At 35.2% G+C, this 24,119-nt stretch overlaps 1 protein-coding gene across 4 annotated transcripts in view; it reads right to left on the minus strand.

The window, feature by feature from the left end:
* Nucleotides 1–24,119, minus strand: part of LOC115237234 (four and a half LIM domains protein 2) — a 113,716-nt gene that overhangs the window by 61,231 nt on the left and 28,366 nt on the right. For 2 of the 4 annotated variants that reach the window (XM_029810149.1, XM_029810151.1), the window contains one exon: nt 15,823–15,908. In XM_029810149.1, coding sequence (XP_029666009.1) covers nt 15,823–15,908 — 86 coding nt within the window. Of the gene's footprint in view, nt 1–1,417; nt 1,611–15,822; nt 15,909–21,364; nt 24,026–24,119 lie in introns of those variants that run through there. The other 2 variants (XM_029810142.1, XM_029810150.1) reach the window with 2 other exon arrangements.

The raw sequence follows: 24,119 nt of genomic DNA on the forward strand, positions 1-24,119 counted from the left end.
TATACAATGTGGACTCATCTCGTGGAACAGAGTAAACAAATTCGTCATGTCAAACGGTTTTACGTATGCGAGGTCGTTGCGTAGCATCAGAAAATATTATAGATGCCTCTAGGTTTAGAAATGTAATTTCGGACAATGATGTGCGTTTGTCACAACAAGCACGATGCATTTATTTATCTCGATCGTAAAGACACGCGCTCTATCATGAATGTGGCACGATGCCAAGAATCGCGAGTTCGAACGTGATGCACAGCGTATACATATATAATTGTCACAAAGAAATTATTTTGCGAGTGAGGTTTTCCAAAAATTAAAGGCATTTACTCAAAATTTACATAAAATCAAGAAGAAACGACGAGAAGTTTGCTTCTACTTTTTTCATATAAAATAAGATGAATATTATTCCTATGAATTAATATTATAATTTAAAATTCCTATGAAATAAATGAATATTATTTAATATTTTTAATAGTTTATTAAAATCGCTATATTTTTTCTTAGTATTTAGTCTCCTTTATATATGTATATGTAAAGCTTTCATTCTTTCTGAATTATTTGTAAGCTATCGCTTTTTAGATCATTTATAACATTTAGAATATTTTCATCAAATATCTAATTTATGAAGAAAAGAAGATGTAGTGACAATTATATTATTGCAACGAATATCTCTGTTGTGACTTCATGCTACTACTGTTATAATATAGCTACAATATAATGTTGCAGCACAGTATACATTTGTGAAGAGAACTTAAAACGATTCGCTGACAGATATACACATAAATCCTTTTACATCTGAATGCGTGTAATGACACGTGTAGAAATCAAGCGTCCGAGAATAACCGCTACCAAAATACTTTCCGAATTACCTTCGGGCAATATCCGCGAAATGTATTCCGACGAAAATACATAAGCAAGACCTAAATAATTCATGCAAACTATCTACATCCAAGAATGTCCCAGATCTATCAGATATGTATATCAGATATACCTAATAAGTTGTAAATCCTTGAAGACAATTTTTTCTTAATGAAAATTTATATATACTGTCTAAGCCATAATTTTTTTTTAATATTTCATTCCTCAACGTTAAATATTTAAGTTTTGATTTTTTATTTTCGTTGAATTTTACATTGAAATGCTTTTACGAAATGATAATAATATTAAAAAAACAGAGCACTCTCTCATTTTTTTTAAATTTAAATACATGTTTAAGTGATTACATGATTATTTTGAAACATTTTATATATATTTCTTCCCCATAAAGAAGAGGAATGAAAAAATGAGACAAAGATTTTAGTAAATATATAGTTTGTGGACTGATTTTTCGGGAAAGTTTTGCTTATTTTCCTTTTATTAACAGTAACATAAAAATTTATAGACTTGAATATTTTTGTTTTTATTTTCAAGTAACACTCACCGTGTGTCGTAATAAATCTCATCCTCTTGATACACTTTATTGTCTAAGTCTAAGATATCACTCGCGTGCTTCGAATTCTCCCATTTCGCTCCCATCTTGAATGTATCGATCGAGTAGCCTACACGTGGTGATCATATGAAGAAACGCAATGGAAATTACGAACGAGTTCATTGACCAAGTAGCAGTCAATCAATTGATTAAATCAATACACTAACAATCGCGGATTACTGGTTTAAGAAAGAAACAAGATCTTTCTATTCGGAAGCAACTATGCTTTTGTTCAATGATTTAAGGATGAGAAGAGGCATCGCCAGAGGATTCGATCTTTCACGTTCTCTCTCGTCGACTCACAGCCTGTTCTCGAACGCTTGTCGAATGACTTTATCACCGGACTATTTGTCCCGATAGCATAGACGGCCGTCGACCGGTCGATCATACTCTAAATTTAGCAGCTGCACGCGAGCGAGAGAGAGAGAGGAGCAGTGATATAAAGAAGAAAGAGCAATGTACGCACGCACGTACGCACACGTCCGGAAGAGAAGGCGCGATCGCACGCACTAAAGGGAGATTCGAAATCCGAGATGATGATTCGTCGGCTATTCGCCGCCATACTAGTGCGTTGTCAATGTCAGCTGATCGAGCTGACAGCAGACTTTCAAGCCGATGATTTATCGATTTGTTCGATAATAACCTTGTTATATCTCGACACGTAAGCGTACACGTGTCCATTTGCTTAGCCCATCAACCGATCACTCATTTTTAGTCATTATTCACAAATTCTTTCGCAATGATTTGGTTTTTTATCGTTAGTATGCGAGCAATCATTGTTTAATCAATATTTAGTAGAATATTTCTATATCAAAAAATATATATAATTTTTATACATTATATGATTATATATACTGAATATTATTGTATAACAATTATTAATACATGTGTGTGTGTTGATAGAAGATACATATACATACTCTTGCAATATGCTTCAGGTAGTTTAATAAATGACAATAAAGTAGCAATGTATATTAAAATATAATGTTTTAGATAGTAAAAATTCTCACTACGTTTTCAAAATGCATAACTCAGCTTCTTTCACGAACCACTCAATTATGGAATGCTTATTCTTTAATGATATAATTATTTAATGAGATATATTTATACTATGTTATCATAGCATGATTATCGCGGCAGAGGAATTATTGGTGATGCAGAAATTGGCAATGTCGCAAAACAGCTGATTTGATCTGGAAAAATCACATTGCATCTGATTGTCCGATACCCGATATATACGTAATAAAATGCCAGTGTATATTATTGTATAATAATAAAAATGACTGTCTGCGTGCGTATATGTACAAAATGTAGTGTAACAGCGAAAGCGATTGCGTGCGATATCCGATATATATATATACGTAATAAAATGCCTATGTATTATTGTATAATAATAAAAATGACTGCGTGCGTGCGTGTGTATGTGTACAAAATGTAGTGTAACAGCGAAAGCGATTGCGTCCGATATACATGGTATATACGTAATAAAATGCTTTTGTATATTATTGTATAATAATAAAAATATGTGTGTGTGTGTGTGCAAAATGTCTCAGGTAGCAAAAGTAATCATTTTGGTGTAATTTAACGTCAAAGTGACATCAAAATGACTACTTTTGCTACCTGGGGTAGTTAACACCGAAAGCGATCAATCTATTTTTGCGAAATAGCGAATGCATATAAAGTCATATTATTTTTAGTACTTGAGAATTAATATTTTGAATATTTCCTTGTATTCAATGCATATTACGTAACGAGAATGTCTTTATTTTATATATATTGAATAGGTTAACGTACTTTCTGTCTTAGAAAATACATTAAATAATTTTGTTTTTTCTTTTTATTGTTTGAAACACCGACGATAAAGCGCAGAATAGAAAAGAGTTATGTATAACGCTGTATATTTATAAGAGAATTGATAATAGTCTGTAAGATACATTTTGTAATTTTAAAGAATATATCGAATAAACTGCATTAATAGTACAAAACGCATATGTCTTCTAATTGAATATACCCATCCATTCCCACACATCTTATTGTGCCATACACATCTCTTTCCTAATTATATACTTTTTAAATACATTTTCAATTTTGGAATTTCTAAAACTGCATTACTTGGAATCAAATAACAAGAGCATATAATTAGCAAAGAGGTGGCACAAACTAGAAATCCAAAAACCGTGAAAAATTGAAGCTTCGAAATCCGCAAAAGTATCAGGAGAACATAATGGGCAAGAATGTGGCACAAACCAAAATTTAAAAAGCGCAAAAGTTTTAAGTTTCAAAATCCCCAAAGTATCAGGAGAACATGATCAGCAAAGAATTCGCATAAAGTTAAATTACAGAAAGCGGAAACTTTGAAGTTTCGAAATCCCCAAAGTATCAGGAGAACATGATCAACAAAGAGGTGGCACAAACCAAAATTTAAAACCGCAAAAATTTGAAGCTTTGAAATCCGCAAAAGTATCAGGAGAATATAATGTATAAAGAAGTTGCATAATCTAAAATTCCAAAAATCTAGAATTTTAGAATTTTAATTCTGGAATTTTAAATTACACAAATTTAAATTCTGAGATATCGAGGATATGATAGGGAAGAGAGGTAATTCAATTAAAAACTTCAAAAATTGAAATTTTAAAAATGCCAACTTTATTTTCTTTTCTTATTTACAGTATTATAAAAATTACTATCTAAAAATTAATTGTTTTTACAATTAATATCTCAATTTTTGCAAATAATCGCTGTACATCTTATAAACATCAAATAACAGATTTACAATACTTATAATATCGGCAAAATCGGTAAAATTTATAATAAACTTATATAATACTTATATAATACTTATATAATACTTATAATATAATATACATATAATACTTATATAATATAATATATAATTCTATAATATCGGTTATAATATCAAATTAATATTGCATTCCTTTGCGATTTGGGGTGCGTTCGGGAAGCGCTTTTAGCGCTATAAGCGTGCTCTGTTCAATTTTCAGTAAATAACAAAGATAGAACGACGCTTTTAGCGTGCTCCCCGAACGCAGCTTTGATGTAACTTATTAATATTACATAAAAATTCATTTTATCTCCTATTTATATTTATATACAGATGATTGAACGATTTTATTTAACATATAAGTAATGCGCACGTTGTGAAAAGAAGTAAAGTTGTTTTACAATGAATTTTTATGATATTCTACTGCTTAAGTGAAGAACACGTGGCAAAGCTTCTTATAAACTGAGGACGACACGTTTTTTTACTTGAAATTCTAAACTCCACGCTTCACTCACCCACGCATTACATTCCCGTATGATGGCAACGAAGCGAGGGGCGACGACGACGTGATTATGCGTATGCACTTGGCCAGGCAAACACGCATACACAACATATCGCGTGTCTACGCGCTGGATACCAGCACGATGAAGTGCATAATGCGATACAGTGAAAAGGTGCACTTTGTATCAAAGCAAGTAACTGCGAGGCCTCGAAATAATCGTGTGATCGGCGAGGTCAACGTATTCTCGTCATTGCGCGAGTATATATTTAATTTTATAATTGTATAAAATTTCTTTTTTGAAGAAAAATATATTTACAATTTAGTTCCATTATATATGTTAAATTTGACATTATTAGAATATATGAGAAAAGAATATCTATGGAGAGAGGAAGAGAAAATAAATATTTTGTTTGTTGATGTTGTGGATTTAGTGACTTGATGTAACGCCGATAATTCTTATGTATTTTCTCGCAAAATTCACTTCCGATTTTTTTGATTCAAGAGTGCACATTATACATATGTCATTATAAAATAGTTGCGTAAAAAATACATTTTTCAAATGCGATATTGGACTGGTTTACTTTTGGAGCTTCGATATTTACTTTTCAAAACCGCATCCACAAAAATATTCCAAGTAATAAAAAAGCTTATTTTTTTATTTTACTTAATTTTATTATACTTCTATATCATTCTCTAAAGGAACCATCTATGGACCATCACTGTTTGAAGCAACAGTCATTGTCAAAAGTTGTCGTCGTCCCTGAAACCGCGTCCAATATCTATCCGTATCCATATCGGACATCTCTCGAAAGTTAAGAAATTACTCTCTATTTATTCCACATCTCCAAGTTGCCATTCGGGGAGAATATTTTGCGTGACGCGTAAATTCGAAATACGATGCAATTTCGCCGGCAGGAACAGTCGTGAGGAAAATCGTAAATATAATCGCGCGCGGGGATCAAAGATCCGCGGCGATTATTTCGGATCGTGATATTAAGAGGCGATCGAGCCGAGCAAGCCGAGCATAAAGTTAAGTCGATTATGTCTCTATTAGAGCATTAGACGCAATAAATGAGCAGGCTCGTCGTGCCGTGATCTCCAGAAATAGTTCTCGGAAATCGCGCGCGAACGATCGACTGATTATATCGTCAAGCGATTGATAAACGGGAGTCTCGAGGGTACGATACTGTAACAGTATGTATTGCGCGATTTTTCCGTCAAACGAGTGATAAGCGATAATATCGTCGACGTTAATACTTTATCAAATGTGTCATGGATTTTACAGATTTTTACGATTTTGGCGACTTTTTAAAGGCGCACAAGCATAAAATTTAATTTATTGATGCACCGCCCACCAGTTTTATAGATATAAAACTCAAAATATCAATGTTTTTCGTAATTAAATTTCGTGAAAGCAAACAGATAATAGGAACTTATATTTTTTAAAATTGTGTATAAAAATTAAATTTGATATATTTTAATTTTAATTTTACACACATATATGTAACATTTTATTATATCACGATATTTAACCATAAAAACGAAGAAGTCAATAATCATCTGACATTTTTTATTACCAGTTTTATAAATATCATATAAAACTGGTAATAAAAAATACGTCAGATATAAGTTTAATCACAAATCACTCGGAAATTGCACATTCTTTATTTTTTCTTTAATAACTTCTTCGTTTTTATGATTAAATATCATGATATAATAAAATGTCACATATATATGTATAAAATTTAAATTAAAATATACAAAATTTAATTTTTATACACAATTAAAAAAGATTATATTATCTGTTTGCTTTCACGAAACTTAATTTACGAAAAATATGGATATTTTGATACTTTTATTAAAGAGAGGTCAGTTTTTAAAAAATCAATCAGAATATATATTCTGTGAATGTAAATAACATAAAGTCTAGTTATATATCCTACACAGAGTTTCCGTTTAAATTGCTGAATTAGGTCGGCAATATTTATTCCTGATTCGACGAAATTCTCACGAGTTTCATAGATGCCGCATCTGAATCGGCGGTTACGAGCTTTGGTGAGTACACTCCTTTACGCTACTTTTCATACAAGCAGAGAAATACACATTATTTATTTTGATAAATTGCGAGTAGTAAGAGCGAGAGGAATAATTTGCACACATGAATATTCGAAGAAGATGAAAGAACATATTTCTTGCGTAGCGCGAAAATACCGCGTGATCCTTGGAAAGGTCTCTCGCGTTTCGGTTTGTTTGGCAAATGCTTATGGTTTTCGTCATTAAACGACTCAACCCCCTTTCTGCAGCAGCGGCCAGTAATGTGGTGAACACGATATTTACCAGAAATGTCGTTGCCTACCCTTTCCCTGAAGCTCTCAAATTACACGGGCCAAGAACCGGCCTGCGAGATTACAACCGGCCGCGCCCAGATTGTCCGTAAATCCCCGACGACGGCGCTTTTAATCGTTATTCCATCCTTGAATTAACACCGATATAGCTACCGCAATATAGTCTCGAAAGCAATTAGTATCATGATATTCAATTTTTGTAATTTCTCGAAAAACGACCGAGAATGCGCGACGCATTTTTATGTCTACGTCATTAATTATTTGCGGAAACAAAAGAAGAAAGATATCTAAACACATAGGGTCAACATCCTTAAACTTTTTCGTGATTCGTCCATTGCGTGTCACGTTCCGCGCCGACGTCCTCAAATTAAAACGTCTCGCACGATGACGACGTGTGTGAAGACAAATCTAAAGTGACCGAGTCGGAATAATTTGTCAACCGGGCACGCTTTCCGATGTGGAGAGCAACGTCATGTTTGTGTGTGTTCGCTGTCAGTTTCAGCCCTTATAAAACTTATCCTGGCCATTTTCGATGCGGGAAATATGCGCGGTTAAAGACCGAATACTATGAAAACTGCGATTGTTAATAATCGAGATTCTCTTTCGAATGAAGAATATGCATGAAATAAGATGTATGAAAGATCTTATCTTATGTCTTGTTGTGTATTAGTCATAACTCAATATAACATTTGTTTAATATTAACTTTACTATACATGTGATTTTTTTCCATTTAATAAATTTTCCATTTAATAAAAATCCAAATAATATTATTTTTTTTAAACTGATTATATTATTAGTTTTTTAATTATTATCTAATTTTCAATTGTATACAAATATAAAACGATTTTATTTATTACTGCTAATTTTTCATTGTTTCTCTTCTGCCATATTAATAATTTTCTCTGTTTAATTTATATCTCTTACATATCATGACGGTAACACAATTATTTTGCAACAAAAAATAAGATTTTTACTGAAAAAAAATTTAATTTTTCAATCTAATTCGAATCTTGAAGAATATCCTATATGTAATTGTGTGTAATATTGTATACATATGACGCCCGACGAAAGCGTGATGTCAGATTGCGTGGGGGTAAATTTTCGTAGGTGAATCCTGTGGGTCCATTTCGCAAAGGCATTATTTTTCGCACCACGATACGACAGACCGACGCGGCCATGACTAAGGAGTTAAAGTATAAAGGTGATCTCACTGCACGTCGCGTGGGTGAACGGTATCCGGAGACCCACACGTACCACACAGCACACCTGCGCGTATGACTGCCGTGTAATAATTCTAGTGTGCAATTATTAAATACTTAGACGAGTAGCATTGCCACTTGTTTCTCGAGATAATCGCGAACGTCGTGAAAAACCTGCAAATTTGCAGAAACCAGATTCAATAATAAACGATTTATTTCTGAAAAATTTCTCTGTATTATATCGTACGTCCTTTCTCTCCTCTCTGCTGTCTTATTTAATTTATTGCGATAATATAATAACAGCTAATGAGATATATTTCATCTCCGATTTCGTAGTGTGTCATATTTGAAATATGCTATCAGTATGTAAAAGTTATATAGAGTTATAAAAGTATTACAAAGTTATATAGAGTTTGTAACGTTTGTATTGCTCTTATTTCGTATTTCGCATTACAACCATATTCAGTGTACAATGGTGTATAATGGCTTTAAGTTGTGCACTTCTTAGATGCGAGATGAAAATACAAATCAGCCTCACCGCACTTAGCCGTAAGTTTCGGCGAAGTGTGCATGAACGTCGTTATTGGCCCGAGACCGAGAATAGTCTTTTATCGTGCCTTCGGAAGAGAAGGTGAGGTATCGTAAATCAGCGTTTAGTGCGTTTAAAAACGCGATAGGTGGCCGGATTTAAGAATAGCACGAGATGGGTCGAGAGAGCACGAGAAACGCACACATGTGCGTCAAACGAGAGATGCTCTCTCTCGCCTTTTAAATCGCGCGGAACGCAAAGAAACGTCCGTCTGCATCCCGTTGCTCGTTATGGGGGGATCCCAATAACATTTCACGTTCAAAAATTGTATATTGAAGGCAAAGTAAAGTCGACGGATGCAAATCTATTCATTTCTCAAAATGTGCGCGATATTTGTAAAAATATAGAAAATATAATAATTTCAAGATATTATGCATTGCTTACAATACATCAACAAAATTAATAAATTTTTTTTCCTAAATAAGCAAACACAAGTATAAGCATATTTAAATTTAAAAAAATTTCTTTTATTAAATTAATTAATCGCTCTATGAAAACTTTTAAACGAGGAATTAATTAAGTCAACGAGGAACGTTGTCTTTTGTAATATAATTTTTTAAGAATTGTTTTGTATTCAAATTAAAAATTTAATGTAATCTATATGAAGTATACAGAGAAGTATTTTAGGATATATTGCCAATTTTAGGAACAAAAATTAATGAAATAATTTTGAAAGAATACGTTGAAAAAAATTAACAACAATTCCATTAAATCCCCTCCTCCTTTCTTTTAATTAATCCACTTGGATTCGCATAAGAGGTCGCTGACATAAAAGCGCATTAAATCCGCACTTTTCCCGAAAGGAACAGGCATGCGAGCAAATGGATCTTAACGGTACGCGGTTGAGTTAACGTAGATAATAGCGGATTCAAAGATTGCTCGGCGAGGCGTGTTACATTAACACACACACACACACACACGAAAGGACCCAAGCAGAGATGAAAAGAGTAAGAGCTTGGAACAGACTTTTCAAGTAGGTTGATCGATACGAGATAATTTTTTTCTTTCGGATTTTTAACAGTCTCATTTGTTTTCGCAAATTTTGACTGGGAAGGAATTCCTTGTGAGAATCCAAGTAAAAAAAAAATAGAATATATCTTGTGATCGATTACAAGAAAAATCATTTCGAATATGAACCCTTACACTGTCATTAGTTTCCAATGACAAAAACGTATTGATATATTCGAAAACTAAGAACGATATAACGCATACAGGTATGTAATATCTTATCAATAAATTCCAAGATTGTATGTAATGAGATCACTTTAGTAAACAAGTACTCACTGCACACTCAATTATCAACGTTATATCATCATTTATTAGACATCCTGCAATCCCTTCTTTGTTTTTCGATGACGTTTTCTTTTGTATTTCTATTTATTTATTTTTAGTTTTCATATTTTTTTTAATCTTGCCATTCCTTAAAGGATTTTCTAATATTGAAATATATTATGAGTGCGTCACAATATCCTCAATTTTTAAATTGATAAAATTCAGAGAAAGAGAGGAAGAGAAAGAGAGAGAGAGAGAGAGAGAGAAACATTTTTCCTAGTTCTTTAAAGTACTATTTTGCCACGAATCTGTTAAATTGTATACTCACGTGTGTAACTTTTGCCGTTTGACAGATTAAAAGTTCACTAAACGTAAGACGATAGCGATGATCGCGTCGTCAATTGATCTCACCTGTTGCATTCTACGCGTAACAAAATCGAACCCGCGGCAACACTCTCGAACGTTGATATCTTTCGATTTATCTCTTTGTTCGAAAGATGCAATTTTTTTTTATACGATATCAACAATTAATTTCTCAACACTTACAAGAGAGATAAAGAAAGAGAAAAAGATATATAGAGAGACAGAAATTATATTTTTGCAACAGGAAAGACAAGTTTTCTTTTATATATTAAATACAATTTTCATTAATATGCGCCTCTGTGATTTACGTACACGCACCTACAGACACACACATACAATGAGAAGATTATTATACATTCACGAATTAGATTATTGTAGTTTTTTCTGTATTCTCTATTGTGTATGACAAATCAAATCTAATAAGAGACGAATGAAAATTTCACAAATACCGACTATCATTCTATTGGAAAATATTTCACTTATCGATCGAAATAACAATGTCAATAATAAGTATTTATCTTTCTCTCACTCGCTAAACGCGAATTACTTTGCACATTTCTTTACACAATTTTTTCTTTATGTTATCCAAAATAAGAAAATATATACATCCACCGCACACCTCGTATCGTTTGACAATCACTCGTGAATCACTACACATAATATTCTCTTTCGATATATTATAATTGTTGGACTCTAGTGTATTGTCTTTCACTTCACAAATCCGTAAAATCAAATTTCGATTTTTTATTCACTCCAAAGCCGCGTCTAATTTCGATCGAACCGAAACGAATCGTTCATGTCGAGAGAGAGAGACACGTATCGTTCACACTCGCGAAAAGACAGACGACCGTAGTTTCGGAAAGCAAAAGCCAGCCAAAAGCCAGCCGGCCGATCCGAGAACGGCGGACTCGATCGGGCGGGAATTTGGAGCAAGCGCGATCGGAACGCCGGGTGCGGAGGAGGAGTATCTCGCGGTGCGTCGCGACAGCTCCGCGACAGGTGCCGAGGAAGCGTGTCGTCGATCCGTATACCAGAGTATACGAATCCGGAACGCGGTCGTGTGCCAACGCGCCCGCCAACTGGCCCTACACTGGGACCGCCGCCGACGCCGCCGCATATATCGCCGTATCTCGGAGCACGTGCGCGCCGAGATCTCGCCGAGAGGAACCGCGGATGCAAGCGAGAGCGAGCCGTGGCCCCGCACGAGAGTGACTCACGGTTCGCCGTCGCGTTTCGCGCGGATCACGGCGCATATATACGCACATGTGCGCGCGAGGTAAACATATATGTATGTCGAGGAGCATAGTACACGCAGTTTGCGAGATGGTATAATTATTACGTAAAGTATAGAGACATACTGCGAGATGCTATGGCTGTGTGTGAATCGTTTATTCCAATAGTAACGCCAAGATGACATAAAAGTTATTAAGATCATTTCCGCACGTTAAAAATGTTGTAATTGCAATAACAACCTTAATATCTTACGTAAGAAATTTTTTTTTTTGTATTGAAGCAAAATATATAATTTATAAATGTGATACGTAAGGCAATTTTTAAAAAAAATATATCGTTCTCTTTTATTTTTATAGACGAATGATTTTTCGTTTTAATATACGTATGCGTGTGTGAGTGGCTAAATTTGCATAGATTACTGCAATATTTGATTTCGCTATTGCGGTGCTCGTATAGGAAAAAGTATATATTTGCGCATATTTTGGAGCCGAGCAAAACGAGATGCGTAGTACGCGTCTTTCTAGTAAACGATCCGGAAACCATACATATTGCGGTTCATAAATGAAGAAGGTACTCCGATTTCTCATTTCCGATGGCATTAACCATCTTTTTATTAGTAGCGCGAGATAGTTCCGAGATCATCGCTCGCTGCGTAATCCATCTAATCCATCGGAGCCACGAGTAAATTTAGGTACGCGTTGTAAATAAGCGATGTAAACTGTATCACTTTGAGGAATGATTATTTACGAATTTTCAAAGGAAACACGTCACCATTGCCCGCACCACGGGTCGCTGTCAGTTGCCCGTTGCGTCCGACAATCGCGCGCAAAGAGTTCGAAATAAACCGAGCCGAGAAATTTTCGGCACCAAGTTCCTTTGACGCGATGCGAAAGGCGAAAATAGAGATAGGTGCGTGAAAGATATGTTTAAAATTTCGCTACGCGTTCAATCAAGAAAAAAAAATACATCAAATAAGCGTACACGAATGAAAAAATAAAACCGTGGCATAAAAATTTCCTTGATAGGTGCGTGAAAGATATGTTTAAAATTTCGCTACGCGTTCAATCAAGAAAAAAAAATACATCAAATAAGAAGCGTACACTGAAAAAATAAAACCGTGGCATAAAAATTTCCTTCGTTCGAAATCGAAAGTTACTATTCGTGAACCGATTCCAAATCTTTTTACTGAATTATGTAGACCTGACTATACTTATCACTGTTATATATCATAATTTTTTAAATATTTCTTAGAAAATATTTATATTAGATATCAATAGCAATTTTATATTAAATATCAACATATTTATATTAAATATAAATAGCAATTTTATATTAAATATCAAGATATTTATATTAAATATGAATAGCAATTTAATATCAAATATCAACATATTTATATTAAATATCAATAGCAATTTTTAAACGAAATTTGAAAAAAATATTATTTTATTTGGAAAAAGTCTTTAAGGTTTATCGTTTCTAATCATTGACCGCTATGGATATAAATTTAAGTAATAATATGTTATATAATAATAATTTAAGTAAATAAGTCATATCATCACAACTTATTATATTTTATAAAATATTTATATTAATACATCAATTTTTTTGAAAGCGTTTAGCTTTAATAAAGACTTTTCTTATAACGCATAAAATATTCGCGCACTAGAACGCATTTTAAGTTACGACGTCTTGACAGAGTCATGAAATTAGCTGCCGCATTTGCATTCGATCGAGCTTGATACGCCATAAATCTATAAATACCAGCTCATGGTTATATTCGAGACGAGGCGCCGATTATCGATACTCAAAACTCACAGAACCAGAGCCGTATACTAGATCTGTGTAGGAGCTTTATTTCGAATCGATACAACCACCGTAAATCAATTAAATTTTATGTTGCAAATACAGATCGCTAGAGAGGATACTTGTAATTAAATTACAATAAAATTTTTATGTCCACATAATAAATGATAGTTCAAGATACATACAAAGAATTCTGTCGATCCATAACTTTATTCTTGATACCCGTTGACATAAAATCCGTTACTTTTTTTAGGACGCAACGACGATGTGAATCATTTACATATCCCTAAAGATTTTTAGATCCCTAACATCCGATAACAGAATGGCAAAGGTAGAAAAAAAAGAAAAAAGAATCGTTAACAATAATTGCACGCTTTTACCTTTTCTGCTTTTATAAAATAAATACAATAAATACGATAATATATATCATATATGATTTCCTTTACAATAACTTCTAAAAAATAGATTTTTTTTTTATGTAATTGATAAGATCCGGAAAATTTAAACTTTGATATCTAAGAAATAAATAAATAAATATATATTTTATTTATTTATTTATTTATATCGCTGTAAGTAAAAGTATCATTTTTTTTTGTTTTATTTATATATATAAAACAATGATAATTTTTTACTTAACAAGAAGTTGAATTTTGTTCAACAATATTTTTCAATTATTTATATAAGTGCGTCTATCCTATACTTATATAATGCAATCTTCGAGATGCAAGGATTTGAAGTTTGAATCGCACCGATTTTACCGGAGAAAATAATCATGAACGGTTTGTAAGAGCCAGGGATTCATGCAGATGGTTGCTTACTCTAACAATAAGTTAACAGCGATCGGCAGTTATATTAATCATTCGAGGCCAAAACGCGAAGGAAGATAGACGTCTCCGAAAGAGTACGACGCCACCCGTAAATGTCAACGATTTATTTTTACAACGCGCATTTCGTCGTATTACGACTCTGGAGATAATCGCGCTCATGTTTCTCGCTTATATTCGGGGTCTGTTGTTTCTTTTCTCACCTAACGAGACTAATTTCCAACAAACATTGGAAGCGACGTGTCGAGGATACAGCGATAACGATTCGTCATCGATTTTATGTTCTCGGCCAGACGCGTGTATTCGTTCTTTTTCCACTTCGAGTGACATTCATTTCCGTAATAAACAATCCTGATTATAAATTCTTAGAATCTCATGTCAAGTACTAAAGAGAATACTAAGTATTAAAGTACTAAAGAAAGTTCCTTATAATTTTTTAGTCATAAAATAGAATTTATATTTTAGCATAAATTTTTATCTTCAATGCCAAACATTTAATTGTATTAATCTTGTTCTCCTCCCGTTCGTACCTTCCGCGAAGGAATAACCACTTTTTTTTTATTAAATTCCGAACAATAATTTTCTGCAATATTTAAATGCACTTAACGCGCAATAAACGATTATAATCTTTGTGTAAAATGTTTATTTTCTAAGAAATTTGAAAGCGATTGATTATTGCTCATAATTTAAAAAAATGACAATGCTCATAATATAAAAAAAAAATATGTGTGTGATAATAGAAGATGTATAATTATTTTTCACGAGTGTCTGCATTTTTCCCAATTATTTCCCAATTACAATCGTTCTGGCGCAAGATCCCCATGCTATCTCCTTAGGCGGAATATAACTGTGAATCCATCTCCATGCCATAAATGCACTACATGACGCGACGCGGGCCCGCCTTTCTCCTTGCAGCAAAGAGATGCTGGAAGGCGGCCTCGCCTCCGTCCTCCGAAGCCCCCCCGGGCAATTAATTCGCTATTACCGCATTGCTGGGCCGTAAGTCACGGAGGGTAATTACCAAGCGGTAATTTCACCGCTGCTGAGTTACGCTGCCGGGGTAATGGATACAGTCTCCGAAGCCTAACAATTTCAGCACGATTCGGCAATCCGATTTCACGATCCGATCCACGCCAATTTTCAACTTTGTTTCTGTCTATCCACCGCTCCCGCGGATAATACAATTATATATGTACTTTCATGATAACGTCGGAATGTCTTATCGCAGAAGCTTTATTTCCGTTTGATGTAGTACAATCTTGATGATTGCATATTTTGACGTTGAGGAAGTAGAGGCCAAATTGGTTTTTACGTTTATGTACGAAAACGCGACAAATGATTTTTAAGTAAATTTTTTAACATTGTACTAAATTATGTTATAGTTTCAACCTTTCACTTTATTTTTGTCTTGATATTTTTATTTCGTTAAAAAAAAACTCACCTCCAAATGTGCGGTGAAAATCCGAGACATCTTTCTCCGCACTGCAAACAAGGTTGGCCTTCTTCTACGTCTGTGATGAGAGCGCCCTGGAAAGCAAGTAAATGTTAGTTTAAATTATCAATTATAAATAATAAACTATAAATAAACTTAATAATAAAATAATACATTTAATTCGAATAATTCTTTATGATTCTTTTATGTCATGTTTTTTGATCTTTTAGTCTTCGTCAATTAAGCGTGTCGAAAAATACAATAGTTTCTAAGATCATTAGTTTCGATCATCCAGATAGAATAGCTTAAAATGTTATTTTAATATTCTTAATTTACAGAAGGCAGACAATCTATAGGAAATTATATCGACTAGATGATAATAAACGTGCGCGAGAATTACCTAAAATTAGTCTAGTTAAGACTAGTTAATGATAAAAACTTAAATTATCTTCAGCATAGGTCAAGTTGCATTTATATGCAACATTTGATTTTTCAACCAGAACATTAAAACATATTATGCAAATACCGATAAAATACCAACGAATTGACGCAAATAAAATCGTATTAAATACATTAAATGAAAGAATATCATTGCAATAATACATTTAAAACATGTAAAAAAGAAAAAAAGAAAGATATTCCAGGATTGTTTAGTTTGGAGTATTATGATTTTTTTTTCCTTCTTTTTTTCACACACGAATTATTGATAGCTAAAGCAATCCTATGCTAATATCTAATTTTAAAGGAAAATATTGGCGCGACAAATATTGAGTGTCAAAAGCGAGATATTAACACTTCAGTGACATTGTAATTCGCAAATTTTTTTTCTTCCTGGCGAAGAGGAACGACGAACAAGTATATCGACGTTTCGTACATACCTACATGACGCTCGCTGGCACGTGCGAACGGGGACAAGGTCCCGGCGAAACGATCAGCCACGTATAATTGGGAAAAGTTTTTAATTGAGCGAGCCTTGTTATGTCACGATACATCGCGATGTTTATCTTGTTCGTGAACGGACGATGAACCGCTAATGAGCACACGTCACTAATAATAGTCTGTAATAATAATCGTTCCGTCGATACGTCGACGAATCTGACAAACACGTTAGCAATTGAATAATTGAAATAATCGCGTTTAAAAATAATATGTATAAAAAATCTCTCATCCAATATAGGTATATCTACATACACATATGTGTAATATAATCAAGCGAAAAAAATTTCTTTCTCTCTCTTTCCATTTTATTTAATTTTATTTAATTTTCCTCTCTCTCTCTCTGAAATAAACAAGCAAGTAGAATAATTATACAATAATATTATATCATAAAGGAATAAATTTTATAGATTTTTATACAAATTTTGATTACGTTAAAGAAAAAATATTATAAAGATTAATTATAGAAGATTTGTGAAAAGTTACATATGTCATTATTATAAGAAAATATTTCGTGCAATTGTTATTTCTTTGCAAAAGATATCAAACATTTAAAATAAAAAATTTTTTAATCAGTAGAAAATATATAATTTCTCTGAGGAAATATGTGACTGTTAATTAATTAAAGAGAGATCGAGTCGCGAGATCATTACTATTAAAAGAACCGCCGTATGTCTGTATACTGTTTGCGCCAGCCGGGTCCTACGAACGATCCCAATCTCTCGTTCTACAGTCACCGGTTTGTCTGCAAGCGGAGAGGAGAAAAGGAAGCTGTGCCGCGCTAAATAGAAAGAAAGCTCGAGGCGCGTTGGATGCGTTCAAGAACCTTTCGGCCGGCATATATGGTCGGTCCGCCCACGTGAGCCCCTCGTTGCCGGCATCATCGCCAAATATCGAATAGACGCGCGTTGAAAAATGTGCCGATCACTGCCAATCTATCTCTAGATCTGCCTATATATAGCAATCCCGAATAACGATGCCCGCAGCCGCGCGCGCGAGCTTCGTTGTCTTATTAACATATTTTTCCCCCTGACTCATCTCGCGGTGAAGGGTCTCTTTTCCTCGCGATGTCAAGGCGGATCGTGTAAAAATATACAGACGCACGGCGATATAAAGACAAGAGAAATGAGTGTTTAATTATTTCGAGTCTATAAAAGAAAGATTTCGATGTCAAGTATGTTAGTTTGAAGATTGTTTTATACAAATCCTTTGGAGATGCTAGCGACATATAAAGTGTGTTTGAAAATGAACAGTGAGATGGCTAAAAACCTGATTATTTTTAACTATTACAATCAATGTAATTTTATGTTGAAAATTTCGAAAGTTGCAGCTTCCTTTTACGTTTCACATGCGATTCTGATTAATTATTCTTCTGCGCATTAAAAGCCCTTTCATCCAGTTTATGCGCAAAAGTAACTCTTGAAATGATGAAACGACGCTTTTGATTACAAGTGTTGCTCAAGAAGACAGATTACTTGTTAAAATTAACATACCGCAGATGTCATGAAAAATTATTCTAATCATTTGCGGTTGGAAATGAATGATGCAGAATTGTAGCGAGAGAATGCAGTTTGATTTGATTCAACAGCTGTAGCTCTCGCTTGATCACTATTTTAACAGATCGCAGCCGCCGTTAAGACGCCGGCATGTTTGCGTTGCATTTAGAATTTTCGTATCGACTAAACGATTGCATTAATCTTCGTCTTTAACAGGATGGATAAAAATAGAAAATATGCAAAATTAATTTTTGCTATATTGCATCTTCTAAAAGTAATATATCGTATTTCAGATTCTGATTAATTTAATATCCGGAATATCCCAAATTTAAAAATATGTATATATATATATATAGTTAAGATGACTATATATTATATATATTATATATTTTTAATCAATAATTAATATCTATAAATTCATAAATTCATGCCATTCTTAGAAGATTGATTAGAACGGGTCTAAAAACATCTATATCTTTCCTCTTAACGAGCCAATCACTCGATTATCCCGCGGACAAAGACCGCGTTTTTAACGCGGTGACTCGTTTAAGGAGAGATGTTATCCGTAACGACGTGTCCTACGCGCGATACTGGCCATTCAGCTCGTAGGCGGTTCGCTGACATTTGCATGACGCGTTGGCCAATAGACAAGGCGATTGCGAAAGTCCGTTGAAAACCTGTGCACGCGTCAAGCCCGACGACAAATTGATAAGTACTCCTCGTCGTTGGAAAATCGTTCGGTTTGCTTCACGAAACGAAATCGAATTACGTAACCGAATCGACTACTTCAATTTCCTCACAGTCATAGCTGAATAAATTTAATATATCTCTTTCAACTATTTATATGAATTTTAAATAAATAAGAAATTCTTATTTTGTTTATCATAAATCACAATATAAGGAAATGTTTTTTCTTACTTTTCAAATCTTAATGATTTCGATTTATGTCCTTTACAAATTATAATATTGATGATAATTGATTTTTCTTTTTGTGTTAAATTATTGATATATATTATAATTACTATATATTTACTTGATAATGCAATAGTATGATACGAAAAATTAATTTTGCGAAATTTTACGACTAAAGTCCTGACGAGTCATTACGTCATTGCCATTTAAAGGATTAGCAACGGTGGCGGTTGGGCTACCGGTATTTAGCTTTCACTTAATCGGATTGAATCGCGGTGAAGCGTAATTTGTGTTCTCCGTGGACGTAAATAGGCGTGGATGATAAATGGAAATTATAAATTGCTTGTTCTGGATGAGTCCGAAATGATTACGAACTTTGTTAAGAAACTCGAATGCCGTTCGAGCGTCAATAAAGTTATATTCAGTCTATATACTGTTCAATTTATCCTGTATAATCTTGAAAGAAGATCATTGTTTACAAATCGTATGGCACGTGTTCGCAATTTAACAAAACAAAATAAAACAAAAATTAAAATTAAAACAATATTAGATTAAAAATAAATAAAAAATTGAATTAATAACACTTGTAAAAAAGCAGATAAAAATATTGAAAGAAGTGAAAATAAAAACACGCGAAAAGTAAATAAAATTAACATAAAGCGCTGTATTTTATGCTATATTTGTAGAATTTATAGTTTATGAGTGTTTTTTAAATAATTTTGCGTCGTATAGAAGAATGCAAAGTGAAATGTAACGCGTTGCAAGGGTTGGAGAATAAAATTGAAGAGATCGATTTAGGAGAATTTTAATAAAATTCCGCTGTGTACAATTTGCTGTTGCGTTTATATATTCACGCAAATTACGAAACTTATCATCTCCAATCAAAGCCACTTAATTTTAAGGTATCGCGCTCTCTCAACCGTAAAACGGCCATCGCCAGATTCCAGGCAAATTGCAATTTTAGTGCACGAGGCCGTGCAATATTGCGCAAAGTTTCCATGGCGACTCGATCGCTCGTACTCGATCGAGACGTAACAATGCCGATCCTCGTTCGCCAACGATCGCGGAAAATCGTCGATAAACAAGCAGACGAGATGCGTACGAACCGCAATACTGCGACCAAACCAGTTCAACGTATATATTATCGCTTCAATGATGCTGCACAAACAATTGAATATTTTCTCCTCTCGAGAAGATCGATACTAGATACAATAACTATCACCGATAAATAACTACTGAATTTTTTATTCTTACTTCTGTGACAATCGATTGAAGCACTATATCTGTATTCTTTAAAAATGAAAGGATTATAATTTCTAATTATATATAATTATAAATAAAAAATAAACCTTTCTCTCTTTTTTACTCTCACAATACTTGCACGCTTAAAATTCTGTATATAATACCCAAGTATTAAATGGTAATTTCTATCATAATTATGCTTATTAGCTATTAAGAACTAATAGTAATATATGTAATATTAAGTAATTTTCATAATCTATTTATTTAAGATAATGAGAGAGATTAATTATATATCTCAATATTTTTTGAATATTTCCTATGTTTCTCATATCACTTGAATGCAAATTTATACGCTAAATATATAAGATTTCATTAAAATTGATATTGCTTATTTTCTTTCCAATATTTATGCACCAAAATATATCAATATTTTATTTCCCGGTTGTAAATTATAAAGAAGTTAGTAATTATTAATTTCATAATTTTTACATTTTTTATTATATGTTTTAAGTCACTCCTGTCATCCCTTAACCGATCAATCACTAATGCATTTCCTATACATACAAGATAAAGGCAAAACGAGAATTATGACTCTCGCAGCGATCACATGTGACGTCACACAATTTATATCTTCACACAAACTTGAAACAAATTCGCTCGAATCGAATATCAAAAACGGCGGAAAATGGACACAATCGCCTTGACTATCGCTTCGATTGTTCCTGCGGCGGAGTTTGAAAGAATGAGAGAGCCGAATTCTCTTTCTTTCACGGGAATTATCCTCGATAATAAACGGCGTTCGCGGTGTTTATCGTTTTCAATTCAACCACTGCCATCTATCTTTCTCTTTCTCTTTCTCTCTCTCTCTCTCTTTCTCATCTCCTCCAGCGATTTATGAAAATTGCCTCGCGCCTCTGAACCATAAAGGACCGATCGAACGCAATTGACTCATGAAAGTGCCATACCCCTTCGCGATAGTTCCAGATCGTTCTCGAGGGTGTCGTGCTGTTGGCATCGCCGCCGTCTCTCCCCGGCAAGATTCCGCCATCCCTTCGTGTCCTTCGCCAACGAGTCTCCTCCTCATCGTCCTCGTCGCTGTCCTCGTCATTGTCATCGTATCTCCTACGCCTCGCCACGCATAGCTCCTGGACGGGACGACGTCGGCGACGAACTCTCTCCGCTGCGTTATCAGGATCCTCCGACGATCGGATCCTGATAATCGTGGCGCCGTTACGGTCGCGAGACGAGGAAACTCGAGGGGATCCGCCGTCGCCCGAATCGATTCTGTCGCGGGTCTCGAAGCGATCCTCTTCAGGATCGTTCGCGGATGCCTCGATCGCGGTCCTTGTATTCTGCAGATTCGAAAATTCTCGCTCAGGCGAGACGTCGACATCGAGCCGCCCTTCCGGAGCGCTTCGCAGCTTACTGTGGTTTCGTAGATATCTGGCGGAAAACATCCGGTTGTTCTCGTACCAGGATTTGGGGGAAAAATTCTTTAATTCCTTGGCGTTGTCCTCCGGATCGTCCTTCTTTGGTGGTGTCAACGGTTTTGAGTGTCTCTCTGATTTTCTTTCAAACGCCTCGCGACCTCTGTTCCTCAAAGACGCACGTCTCTTCGAGGAAGCGTCGCGTTCCTTGAAAGAACTCGTTTGAACGACTGCTTCATTATCTTCTTCCTTGAAAGAATTTGGAGAGCATAACTCGTCATCTTCTGTCTTGAAGGATATTTTGCCGAATTCGATGTAGCGATCGTTTGCGGTTTTCCTATCGATATTGTTCTCGTAATCGTGATAAGATGTTTGCCCAAATTCCTCGTCGTCATCCTTGAAACTATTCTTCTTTCTCTCTGAGTGGTTCTCGCCATCCTTGTAAGAGATCTTGCCAAACTCAACGCTTTTTTCCTTCAATACGTTCTTCTTCTCAGAATCCTCGCTCGTATTTTGAAACGAATTGTTCCTGTTCGAATCATCATCAAAATTCCTGAGGATAATTCTACTGACGCCACTTGTGTGTTCTTTGGAAGAGATTTTTCTCTCCGTACTATCGTGCTGATTTTTTAGAAAAGTTCTGCCAAACTCTTGTACTTTGTAGATACCTTTTCTATCTACATCTATATTTTTGTCTTTGAAGGAATTTTTATGAGATAAATCTTCTTGATCCTTGCCGAAGTATCTGATAGAAGTGTCGTGTTGACTATTTGAAATGTGATTTTTGTATATATCATTATCTTGATCCTTAAACGATGTTTTTCTAGTTAAGCTAGACTCGCCGCAATCCTTGCTCGCTCTCCTGGATTCCGTTCTAAAAGAATTCTTCTTGACTATCGGCTCTTGATCGAATTCCTTCAAAGATTCCTTCCTAACTAGACTCGAGCCCCTGGGCGAACTTCGTCTGGAGGAACTTCTGTCCAGGTCCCTTCGTGGCTCAAGGAGAGCTCGGTCGTATCTCTGTATCCTTACGTCAAAGTCCTCCGGCGAACCTTCGTACGTGTAACTTCTTCTCTTCGAACTATCTCTCGATCGAGCTTCATCGTCTTCTTTCGATTTCCTACGATAATTTCTTTCGGTATTATAAGTATCGCTTCTTTTTCGGAAAGTATCATCTCCTCGAGGCTCGCGATCTTCATTCTGCCTCTCGATGCTCTTCGATCTTCGATCAATCGATCGATCGCATCGGCCCGAGTCCTCCTCTCGATCGGATTTTCCACGTAGCTTATATTCGCTCGATCTGCGTTCGTCTTCGCGATCATCCTTCAGCTTCCTATTTCGATCTTTAGATCGATTATCGGGCGAATGATCGATGATCGGCGATCGTGCATCACTTTTGCTGCCGCTTTTCGCCCTATCGTTCGCTTCCTTATCGGGACTTACTTCAGATCTCTGCTCTCTTCTGGACCGCAATTTGTTCTCCTCTCGCGATTTCAATCGCTCGATCATCGCCTGGATCCTACGATCCGGCGATTGACTACCATCAGTGGCTAAACTCTCGATCTCCTTAAGCAGGATATCCCTCTCGTCGACGGGCTGCGTGGTGTCATTATTGCTATCGTTGTTTCTGCTAATCTTGCACATCTTCCCTCGATTCTTCGCCTCCACGCTTTCCTCCCAGTATTCTTTCCTCCTCGATCTATGAGAGCCATTGAGTTCTCGCTCGACGCTCTCGCCTTTCTGTCGATTCTCCCTTGGCAAAGATCCTACGTATCCTTCGTCCCGGTACTCCAAACGATCTTGAGTTTTATCCAAGAATTTCGCACTCACGGGTTCTGAACTGTCTCTTCTGAACTTTCCATTCGTCACTTGTGCGTCCTCGAGATCCTGTCTTCTTGATCTTCTCGCGTCGTCCTTGATGTCCCAGGATCCAAAATGTTCTTTGCTCTTTTTGTACAACAAGTCGACGTTGTTGTCTTCCATCTCTTCCTTGTATTCCCGTCCGTTCCGTTCCGTCTTGCTGTCGTGCTGTTTCGACATACCGAAGTGATAACGGTTGCCGCGCCCGCCATTCTTGCACGACCGGCCGGAGTGCGCTTCCGGTTCGCTTCGGTTCGGACGATGGAAATCGTCCTTGGCGAACGAGGCAGTCCTTGGCGTGTCCTTTACCGCCGAAGGACCGCGCAGGCGGGACGTCATCTTTGCGAGGAACGGAATTTTGAAGACAAAGATTGTTTTATCTCGCCGAAATGTATTGCTCGTGAGTATGTATTATATATACAGTATATATATG

The sequence above is a fragment of the Formica exsecta genome, unplaced genomic scaffold (assembly GCF_003651465.1).
Source record: "Formica exsecta isolate Colony F162 unplaced genomic scaffold, ASM365146v1 scaffold282, whole genome shotgun sequence".
Lineage (NCBI taxonomy): Eukaryota > Metazoa > Arthropoda > Insecta > Hymenoptera > Formicidae > Formica > Formica exsecta.